Source organism: Pavona decussata, unplaced genomic scaffold (genome assembly GCF_977016875.1).
Source record: "Pavona decussata unplaced genomic scaffold, jaPavDecu1.1 SCAFFOLD_234, whole genome shotgun sequence".
Taxonomy (NCBI): domain Eukaryota; kingdom Metazoa; phylum Cnidaria; class Anthozoa; order Scleractinia; family Agariciidae; genus Pavona; species Pavona decussata.
Window position 1 is genome coordinate 1,859,500 of NW_028145639.1, and position 12,184 is coordinate 1,871,683.

At 37.4% G+C, this 12,184-nt stretch overlaps 1 protein-coding gene across 1 annotated transcript; it reads right to left on the bottom strand.

Annotated features, from left to right (window-relative positions):
- Positions 1-4,792: 4,792 nt before the first annotated feature.
- LOC146458086 (adenosine receptor A3-like) lies at positions 4,793-5,639 on the bottom strand. The gene has a single exon (XM_085091116.1). The coding sequence runs from the start codon at positions 5,597-5,599 to the stop codon at positions 4,793-4,795; it is 807 nt and encodes a 268-aa protein (XP_084947242.1). The 5' UTR covers positions 5,600-5,639.
- Between the last annotated feature and the right edge of the window lie 6,545 nt (positions 5,640-12,184).

Consider the following 12,184-nt stretch of genomic DNA (forward strand, 5'->3'; position numbering starts at 1 on the left):
GACGAAATTTCAGAGCTGACATTTTGCTGAAGAAAACTTCAGATTTTTCTTCAAAATTAGAATCTGAGGTGATTAAGGCCTCACGAACTGATCTATAAAAACACTTAATTGAAGCGCAGTGAACTCCTTTCATTATATAAATCATAATTCCCCTTTTAAGCGCACAGATGCATTTGTAAGCCATGCATGCGACTTTTCGAGCGGCAAAATTTGGTTAAACATCGAGCTTACCTTACTCAGAAGCTTTAACTTTAATAAAATACTCGCTTGACTCCAGACAACAAACACAAGGAAATAATTGAAGTCGTTTGTTACATTTATACCTTCCCTCTGCTCCTAAAAAAGCAATAGTCTCGGATTTCATCATTAGAGCTCATTTGAATTTTTTTCATTAATAAATGAGGAGATGTAAGAGCCTCAAGCGGTGTTTATAAGATTCGCCCATTAAGGAACGGGGAAATTAAATATCATTTCCGAGAAAACAATTTTCTAATTAAACTTTACTTCCACAGTTGTGTGATAATCCCTCTCATGTTATTGGCCGGGGAAAACATAAAAAGAGATCAAAATTTAATTGTGGGTTTTCTTTTGTCCATCCCTAATCATCTTCTAACCAAAAATATTGTTTTCCTGATCTGGATTATGATTTAAATGCATTGATAAAATTTTTTTCCTATATATTTGATCAGTCACAATAAAATATGTGAATGTCAATATCATGTTCATAAGGGTCTATAAAGGGATAAAATAATGTCATAGATATGGGGTGATTCGAAGCCATTATCTCTATTCAAAGAGAGCTCTCAGATCTCAAGTTCTTTTCACGAAAAGCAACGCCTTAAGACATCACGCAGGAAAGCAATTGAGATCTGGTTACAAAAGCCCTCTTTGAGTACAGACAATGGCTTCGAATCATAGCCAATTTTAGTCCCACTAAACAGGAAGTTTCGGTATAAAAGGAGTCTGGCTTCGACATTCTCACCTTCGGTTGACAATCAACCATCAGAGCGCAAACAATTAACAAAAAAACTTGCTTAACTGTGCCTTTTTCTGCGGTTCATACTGATAAAATTGGCTTAGTTTTCGGAAATTAGAAATTGATATCGTATATTAATGTTGTGATATTATGAAATTTTGAGAGACGCTCGAGTCAACAACTTGCCACAACTGAACGGCATCTAAATTTGCATCTCACGCCCAGAAAGGTGTGAAATGAAGGAGGGGCTTGCCCTTTTATAGAGGAACTTCTCGTTTAATAAATGAACCAACACAACAACAACGTTAACAACATGACTTTTACTAAAATCAATTCTTACCTTGTCCCTTCCTTCCTCTCAGCGTCAAAGGCGCGCGCTGTGAAAGATACAAAATCTGTAAAGGAAGAAAAAAAACACTTACATCAGTATCTGAACTACTTTTTCAATCGATATCTTAAGCAATTATTTGCGAAGCCAAACTTTACCTTTTTCCTGTTGATTGACTTCAATTCTTGGTCGCCGAGGTTCTTTTCACTCAGGTAACGACGTACATGCCGCACACTATCTGATAAAGCGTCTTTGGAGGATATCTCTCGTTGGACGGCTTTGCCACTTCTTGAAGAAATTTTTGTCATCCCGAGTAGTTTAGGCTTAAAGCATCCGTCTCAACTAAAGGTACATTCAGGGACTGGCATTTGTGAAGATCGTAATCTTTGAACAAGCAACCTGGCTCCAACGGTGGCAATCTTAACGTGAGCAAGCCTTGTCATGCCAAAAAAAAATGGAAGCCGCCCATTTGTTTTTGTAGAGGGTTGACTTTGGTACGGTCGTTTCTATGCGAAGCTCTTCGTCTTGTTTTGTATTTGCCGGTCTGAAGCTATCAGCCACAACAAAGCAAACTACTAATCAAAGTGAGCACTTCAATCAAATGACCACGAAGCGGAAGATATCAATAATGAATACAGACGGTTGCGAAAACCTAACAAGTGAGTGTCAGATAGCCGTGACAAAATCAACAATTGTGATAACCTAACAAGTAGGTGAAATTATCAATTCCAATGCAACAAATATTAAGAAACAAAGAACTCTCTCCGAATAGGCACCTCAAAATACTCAGAAAATTTCCTAATTGTATTCGTTGGAGAAGTAAATTAAAAAAATCGGGCTTCGTGTTTCGTTGGGTTTCCAAACACTCGAAAACAATAAAAGGGCCAGGCCTACGGTCTCGTGCTTCCATCTGTTTCTCATGTTTGGAAACCCACTGAAACACTCGCCCTCGTTTTTAAAAGGTACTTGAAAAACTGATAAGAACTGGAACCAAACATGTTGCCTTGGCAACATAAATATTTATCTAGAACGTACCTTTGGTTCTGTACTTTAATTACTCCACCAATTAACTTTTCCTGACTGGCTTTGACCAAATAAGAAAATTGTTGCATCGCGGCCCTCGAATCAAAACTCTCATGTAATAAGCTATAGGCAAGCTTTCGCTAGCTCTCGATTCCCGATCACTGTTCTGTTTTCGGGTATACTGACCATATACCCAAAATTATCAAATATTTGAGTACTATCTAGACCGAAAGGGGGGATTTTGCCCACGGCAACTTTGAACCTGAATAGCTCTTTGAATATTTGAGCAAACGCCCTGAAACTTCGAGACTTCTTCGCTAATTTATCTGGAAACAATTTCATTTGGTCGGTTAATTGACTTTGGTGTTACTATAGCAAACAAGTTTTGTTAGGTAGTTTCTTAGAGAATAGAAAATCCCTTTTTAAAATGAAGAAAATTACTTTTCTCACCGTAACTTTTATAAGTGTTTTTAGCTCATGTTGTTTTGTTCAAATTGGTTTTTATTATAATGTTAACTGCCACAGTGCACATACTAAATTCAGTCGTGCTACTGTACTTGAAACTCCATTGATATTACAATAATTTAGAAATCAATAAGTCAGTTTGATCGTATCATTTCAATTTACATACAGTTATTACAATAATATATTGTTATAATTATACAGTTATTAGAATTTCTGGCTTCAGCTAATATTATATTTATACATATATACATAAAAAAGAGGCCTAATTAGAGCGAATTTGGGAGGAGTCCTTTTCTTATATTTCTAGCGTATTAAGCTTTCTACTTTGTACTTGAATCAATGTTTGTTAATAAAAACGGGGAGGAGGAGGAGGGCTTCACTGTTCATCCTGCAAGTATAGATAAAGTATCTCATAAATAGGGTCGTGTAGTTAAATTTCTTTGAAACATCTTTTCATATGTACCAGCTAAAATGCCGAAAGCTTTTCTTCCACTGCTGGGGTAAATTGAGAATTGTTCAATGCATTAAACCAGTGTATAGCGTTATCTACAAAGGACTTGGCGGTCAACGAACGCGTGGTCAATGGAATCATGTTCATCGCAATACAAACATTCGTCGTCTGGTTTAATACCATATCTATATAGCTTCTTTTTGATAACTATTACTCTATGAATTAATTTGAATTGAAATTCCTTTCAATTGGTTTCCTTACAAACGCTATTTAACGAAGAGAGGATTTTTGTCCAGGCGTCGCCACTTAGCTTATATTGGTGTTCCTTTATCGGTTTTGATCACTTTTTGTTCAATTTCGGCTACTGAAGTTTTAAGGAAATTTAGAAATCCAGAATGGCGAATCCAAGATGGCCGCCACTTGCCAACCATGACGTAATTACTACGTGACATGAACTTATAATTTCGCGTTGCAAAACATCTTTGGACGTACTTTTAATCCTCCAAGTCTTACTGTCAAAACTCGTATACCTTCAAGGTCATGGAGGTGGGGAAAAAAGCACGTTCTAGATAGGGTAAGCGTAAGTAAAATATCATCAAGTTCTTTAAAACACACAAACCTTTGTTGTAAATCGTTCAATTCGAAGCGGCATCAATTATTGTTCAAGTTTGTTTGCTATGTAAAGGTAATAAGACTTCATGCTCCATCATAGTAAAACGAGGAGAAATATGGTTGTAACCCTACTGTTTTCCAGAAGGGTTGCACAATGAAACCAATCACACAAGACCTTATGAGAACCGCTATATCGCCTCAAATTTCGTAAGACTGCAAAGTTAATTCCGTTTAGTTTTCGAAGGGGCAAAGGTGTCATTAAAATGCAAAGAAATGGTCAGCTAGTATTTCGGTAAAGCGATGATGTCTTGCAATACAACAATAAGATCAGGGTTACCCAATTCTTTAGCTGAAAATGCAAACTAAATTGCCGAAAATTTCAGGGAAGACAATCTTATTCCCTAAATTTACGAGCTGTTGTTGGCTTTCCGAAAGGCTAGTTCGATCCTAGTTCGACATTTTTGTATGCAACGAACCTAGCTTATCCTTTAAAGAGACTCTTTCAGATTACGTCTGCCACTGAAACATTTAAAGTACGTTCATCTCAAGGGATTGTCAGAGATTTTTCGGTCATTAGCAGAAGCTTAACTTTGCAGGGCGTAACACCCACTGAGAATTTAACTGAGAAAATACTTATAACGTTGTCTCCTGTGTTCCAGTTCCCTGTTATGTGGCCTTTTAAAGGTATGTTTGTGTAAACTTATACAGTTTAATCTGTTCGGATGCCTTAGCGGGAAAGTTAATTCTCAGAATGTTGTAGGAAAATAAATCTTTTCCCCAAATTTATAAGTTATCGATGACCTTGTTGACCTTATTTCGCATTTTGAACGAGATATTTAACCCCTTACCCTCCCACCACCAAAAGCAAAAGAAATTAATTTTCCAGTGTTAAGAAATTCTAACCTAACATAACAAATTCAAGTTTTTGAGGCTTTTCTCAATTATGACATGAAAATACGTTTCTCAGTATGTTCATGACAGCTTGTCGAATGTGTCTCATCTTCCAGCAATAAATGAAAGGATTAAGAGAGGAATTGAGAAATACCAGTGTTCCTGTATAACGATGAACAATAGTGTTGAGCGGTAAGTTAGGGTTTATGACGATAATCCACAAAATGCAAGCGTTTGGCAAATAACAAAGCAAAAATAACAGATATATGTAAATTGTAGCGACCGCAGATTTCTTTACTCTTCCAACATTTTCCACTTCAACATTTTGTGCCATTTGCTGCACCTGAAGAACTTGGATTTGGTGTGCGTGGCGCCTCACGGCCATATATATCTTGTAATTGAAAAAGGCTGCAGTTATCAAACAAGCAAGATAATTGCTGGCAAAAACGGCGAAAATAATATTTACTGGGATCCACAACCTAACCAACGAAAGAACCGCGCTGAACGCCCAAACTGAGATCACCACAGCAACAACACGCTTGTGAGTCACAAGTTCCTGGTATCGGAGATGAAGATGAATGGCCAGGAATCTGTCTGCACTCAGAGCTGCGACACCGAAGAACGAAGCAAAGGAAAATAAGTTTGCATGGCTGACAAACGCCAGGAACGTATTTCTATACGCTGGGCTGCTTTTCGTCATACCTTCCATCTCCATCACAAGAATTCCCAGGTGTAAAGGCTGCACCAGTAATCCAACACCAAGATCAGAAACAGCCAGACTCAGGAGCAATGTTTTTAGAGGCTTTGGCAAGGACGATGTTTTTCTTATTGCTTGGATTGTTACAATGTTCATCGCAATGGCGGCAAAACATAACAAACTGTTGACAACGATATTAACGATGTAGGACGAATAAAACACTGGTTTCATTATAACTGACAGACTTTTTCTGACGTTACACTGAATGAAAAATTGCAGAAGCCTTCCGTATACGAACTGTTAGGCGTGATAAAACACTGTTGTTAAAATCTTAAGATCACAGATTGCTGAACGTTAAGTCATACGTAAACCAAGCGACCGAAGTATCGTTGATTTCTTCCTGCAACAGCTGTTCACCTTCAGTTAATCTCTTACAGCTGGAAGTTGAACAAAACTGCAAATGAATGAAGTACAAAAGAGAGATTTCTGATCTCTGGATACCTTTCATGCTAACTTCCTGGGCTTGAAAAAGATCACAAAGAAAATTGATTTTCAATCAAATGTTTCACGCGGCGCGTCAAATTTTACTTTGTCGACTTCGAAATACAGGTCATTTTGTTGAGGTGATGGAGACGTAATTAAAGACTTTAATATCATGGGTGACAAATTATTAAGTTTTGGCGTAAAATTTTAGGTAGCTTTAATTTAAAGTTGCTATGGCAGCATTTCTCGATACAATAAACAAGCCAAAAACTTGCGATTGAGAGCGTCAATTGTCACCGATGATATATTAAAGGCATTCAAATGGTATACAGCTTAAAACAGGGAAATAATTTCACATGCGTTTTGTCAAAATTCTATTAATTTCGAATTTTGACAAAACTTGCGTAAAATGTTTGGCTAATCTCACTCGTCACCATGTGATTAACGAATCTTATTGCCTGTTCAGTGTGCATCTTTCATCTATGGTGACAAATATGACAACCTTTTCCAGCTAGAGCGTCACGTGACCATGCTGGTCTGACACAAAGACAAACAGACACATCCGATGAAATTATACGTACTCTCGAATTTTTTATGCGGTATATTTGGAAAACATTCTTTGTAACTGATTTTTCAAAAAATCCTGCAAAGAACAAGTTATTATTTTTCGTTCTAGGTTCATTATCCTCCATGTGAATGGACACATTGACTCAAAACAGCTGCTATGAATATTCATAAGTAGAACAAGTTTGACCACTAATTGAATGTGCCATGACATTAACATCGTCGACGAAATTTGATTTAATTTCCAATTTAGTGAATATGTGTTCTAAAAGGAGAATGACGTGTGTATACCAAAGGTTTCTGGGAGAATTTAAATTCTTGTCTTACTGAGTAATTGCTTCAGGACCCGATAACACAGTCTAAAACAGCCAAACAACCTTTACTCAGATCACAGACTGCGTTATAGAATTAATAAAAGTTTTATTGTTCATTGTTATATTTGTAGGCTAATATTTTATTTCTTGCGGCCAATATATATTTCTGAATTTGCATTCTCTTCAAGAAATTGATGCGCCATGTCCCAAAACAGAATCATTCTTCGTTCAGTAAGCAGCCGCAACTTTTGCTATAAAAATACATTGACATAAAAAGACTTTAAATGATTATAAGTATCTGTTGATTTTTGCGGGGATGTTCCGTCTTTTTTGGTCAGTAAGTAATTAAAACAAGAAAATCCCACAACTCTCATGCATGGTGTCACGTGCCCTGTCATTCACAGCAAACTCAAAACCCTGGCACATAACGAAATCACAAAAAAAAAATAATGTTTAAACAGGTCATAGAAGTACATTGAAAAAACGTAAGTTGCTCTTTAGGAAGCTTTCTGAAATTATACAGCAGACCATACGCAATTATTTCTCGCAAACATCGTCGCATTGAAGTGGTATATAGCATGAAATCACCTGTCAAGAAAAACTAATAGAAAGCGTTGAAGCATTATTCATACTAAATTCCGTTTCGCATGTTAGAGATCTCGAGTTATGTAGACTGGGCACAGCCGTGTACTTTTCCGTTTGTTTTACTTTTGTTTAAAAATTTTCAACTTTCCTTATTTCTTGCCTCAAGGCTCATAAAACCTAACTTGTATACTCAAACGTCTACACAAGTATGAGTATTGTATAACCTCAGTTCCTATGAATAACTTCTTCTTATTTTTCAACTTAGCTCTGTAGATATTATTAATGACTGGAGATAAGTTTTCATCATCGGTCTTAATAGAAACGAGGTCGTCCAGCCATCTTTCACCCTTCCTGAGACTGTATTAAATGGCTGCGCGCAAACATGACTTGCAAATATTAAAGAGTGGACGGAAGCTAAATTAGTTCCAGCGACAAGAATGACTGAGACGATGGCCAAGGAGCATGATTAGATCTCTAAAAGTGTAGGTAAGGCCCCCTGCGTTTTCACTGACAAAGAGAGCATCACAAGTGCTTGACTTATGTCAAGGATCTTTATTCAACCTACTTCCCAAACTCAAAAGTAATAATATTTTCAGGACGTTTGCCCATCAATAAATGTGAATTTATTAAACCATTTCCTTCTTAAAGACTGACAAATTTACCATTTTGACAAAATTGACAACGAAATTTTTTTGGCCTGCTAGCGGCTGCAATATTTAGGTTCAACCGGTTTTTTCAGTACCTTTTAAAAGTCACCACCATTCACAATTTCATTCAATATCATTGACTAACGTACTTTAAAAAAAAGTTGGCAACGGAAAGACAGCGAAACAAAAGAACACTTTTAGTTGCTCTTCGCCCAAGATTATTGATTGCAATGTGGCAAAACCTGCCTTAGGATCATTTTGTTCCTTGAAATGCTTTAATTTTCTGTCAAACAAGTTTCAATACTCCTTTTGCCAATCGTAAGCTACAGTATTTGAATTACAGAAAGGCTTCTAAGGCCAATTTCGAATAACAAAAAACGTTTGCAAACCAACGGACCTTGACCGTTCTCCTTCAACATTTTTGCCCTTAAAAGCGTGTAATGTTTTGCATACATAACCTACCAGCCGTCTCAAGTACCAAATCCTTAGAAATAAGCGTCCATTACTCTGATCATGATAAACGGAAAACAACGACCTCAAAACGACAAGGGAAATAATCAGTCTCGTTAGGTTTTCACATAATGCCTTTTTTCATTACTAGGCATACGTCTTATGATGACAACACTTGGAACGTACAGGCGTAATCGGTGATAAGTCGGTTCCTGATCTTCACAGTCAATTTTAATTGAAAAACATACACAGATATATTGCAAACCTTTCGTAGACATACTGAAGGACTGAAGACTCTATAAAAAAAGATAATGAAATATTGTTTACTCAGTTCTAGCACTGATATTTCACTAACTTAACGGTTCATTTCCTACTGCTTACCGAGAAAAGACGGCACGTTATAGGTATGTATGACTAAATTGTCCTTCTTCGACGATCGCATCGAAAGGCAAAGTACTGTTCTCAATCTGATGAAACCGGACTCCATCCCACCCTCACGTCCTTTCAGTTGGTGCCACTTGAAAACGTGTTTCTAACTATCTCCGTAACAGCGTGTCGAATGTGTCTCATCTTCCAGCAGTAAATCAGAGGATTGAGGGATGAATTGAGAAGCAACAGAGTGAGGGTGCCACGCCTCATTACTGTATTCAGCGCTGGCTCAGAGGTCGTAAAGGCAGTAATCCACAACATACACATGTTTGGTAAATAACAAACCAAAAACACGAGATACATGTAGACTGTAGCGACCACAGATTTCCTTACCCTTCCAACATTCGCCACTTCGCCATTTGGCGCCACTTGCTGTGCTTGAAGAGCTTGGATTTGATGTGCATGGCGTCAAACGGCCATGTATATTTTGTAATTGAGAAATGCTGCAGTTATCAAACAAGCAACAAAAATGATGACAAAAATGGGGTAAATGACGTTTACTGGGGTCCACAACCTAACTAACGAAAGAACCGCGCTGAACGCCCAAACTGAGATCACCACAGCAACAACACGTTTGTGAGTCACAAGTTCCTGGTATCGGAGATGAAGATGAATGGCCAGGAATCTGTCTATACTCAGAGCTGTGACTCCAGAGAACGAAGCTAAGGCAAAGGGATTCGTTTGGCTGAACATCCCGAGAGTCATTATATTATATGTTGGATTGTCCTTCGTCGTCTCTTCCATCTTCATGATAAGGAATGCAATGACCAAAGGATGAACAAGCAATCCAACACCAAGATCAGAAGCAGCCAGACTCAGGAGCAACGTTTTCAATGGTTTCGGCAACGATGAAGTTTTTCTTATCACGTAGATTGTTGTTGTGTTCAACAGGGTGGCGGTAAAACACAAGAAAGCATTAACAAAGCAATAAACAACATACCACGAGTAGAATTCTCCACCAGCTTCCATTATTTAACTTTCCCAACAGAACACGAGTTTTGAAATACTTCAAAAGGCCTTGTTGGAAAGTGGCTATTTTGAAAGAGAAGATTAGCTTGGTTTATTATTCCGTCCTGTAAAATACTTTTTTGAAGTAACGGCTTGCGCAGATTGTTAATCTAAGCTTGTCGTATGAGTAATTTACTCGAATATCTTATCTGCGAAGAGTGGTTAATTGCTCCGCACAGTTTACCTTTAATTAAGCATGGAGTTGATGAGCATGAATTAGAGTCCGAAAAAAAAAGAGGAATGCTAGCTGCTAGTGTGGTCTGTGTTCTTTGAATATTATCAGCTGTAAAATAGAGGACTGTTAAGTCGTTAATAATTTAAGGCCTTAAGTTTGTGTTTGTGACGATGTGTTTGATATTCATAGCGAAAAATGTTAAGCTTGTTCCAGTTGCACAACGACATACTGGGACAACAACAAACACAAGAAATAAACTTTATTGGAAAAATACAGAATACAATGGACGGACCCGAAAGTTAGTTATTAACGGTTATGTTAATTTTAAGAGACAAATGTCATAAAACGAAAAACAAAACGAAACCCGAGAAAATGAGAAGTGTTCGTTAATGCTAAGTTTTAATTTAGTTATAAATAGTGAAAAAGAGGACCGTGAACCACCTAACACAAACTGAAAACGAAACTGCCAAGTACGGTTGTGCTAAACTCTTAAAGTTTTAATGTGGTGAATTCTGTTGGGTACGAAGCTTTGAAAAGGGGCAGTTTTACTACAGACTCGTCATTTTAGTAGAATTGACTCTTGACTTCTTCAAATTACCTGCTACAATATTATTATTACCTTAAACGCGACGATATACTGGCATATAGAACTGAACGACGAAATTTGTTTTTATCTAGCTATAGTTTTGTACATGTCTGGTATTTAAGAAACTGGTGCGCTAATAATGCTTACATACCTTAGCCAACTACAAGAGCGATTTGGAATAATTTCAAATTCTGATCTTTGTATCGGTTCTTCTATGTACAAAGCTCAAAATGTTGTGTGTTATTAGCTAGCCTTGTTTAACACAGCTCTGTAACATATGGAAACGCATGTTGTTTGATGAAACGTTTTATAGGCTTTCTGTGGCATATGGGAAGTCACCCGTTCAACGTCATTTTTGTTTCATTGTTTTGCCGTTTGGGCTTTCGTCTGCTCCTTTCCTTTTCACTAAAATGTTCCGTCCGCAGGTTCGCTTTCACGGTGTTTGGCCGACGGAGCTGGATGTAAAAAAAGACTTCTCTATTACACAATGTTGTTCAGACATTGCCCCGTCAGATCTGGTTTCAGCAAGATTGGTGACTAACTGTGCCAAATCCGTTTGGTTCCCTGTTCAGCCTTTAGGGGATTTCATGGGGCCTTTTTGACGCCGTTTTGTCGTTACCTTGTGTTGACTGATCTGACCGATTTTCCTTGAATAATCGTACCCATAGCTATAATCTCAGGCATCCATTTTCTTTTAGCTTACCATCAGTTGCAGAACAAATATCAGACAAATTTCTGTTTTCTCTCACGGCCCAAAGTTTTTAATACTCTTCGTTCTGAGGTCTCTAACTATATATCTCTCGCGTCCTTCAAAAATAAGTTAAAAGGTTTCTTTACTAAGAACTATTAATTCCTTTTTAAATACAATTGGTTCTCCGATCCACTGCCTCTAGCTCATCCACAATTAAAAAAACATGTCTATTCACTCTTGTATTTTGTGACGAAACCTAATTTCTTATAAGCCTCGTGGTTTCGGTTAGGTCTCCTCGCCATTTTATACCTTTGGCTCGAAAACCTGTACTTTGGATTGTAATTTCTAATGTGTGTGTGTACCGTAGTATGGCAAAAAATAAAATATTAAATGTAAAATGAAATGATTTATATCTGGCTTCAATATTTTCAAGGATAATTGCTTGTTGTCACCCCTCGTTTTATTGCTGCTATCGTCATTAAGATCATCTCATTATCACCATGCGTTGGTCACGTGTCTTTGATTATGTCCGAGATATTACCAAGTCACCATTACTTTTCGCGACGCCAGTGATACTCCTCTCGATTTGACTCATTTCCAATTTAACTCAGAAGGCGTAAATAAAATTGACTTTACGCTCGAGAATTGTGTAAAGCTTAACTGCAGAATTTGTTTGTGTATTTCCAGCCACGAGTCGAAATCCAGCCGGTACCGATAAAGATGGCGACTGGTACCTTTACCCATAATTCTTAGCGTGCGAAAACCCTAAAGACGCTCACGAAAACGTACAGAAAAGTTCTAAAAACTTC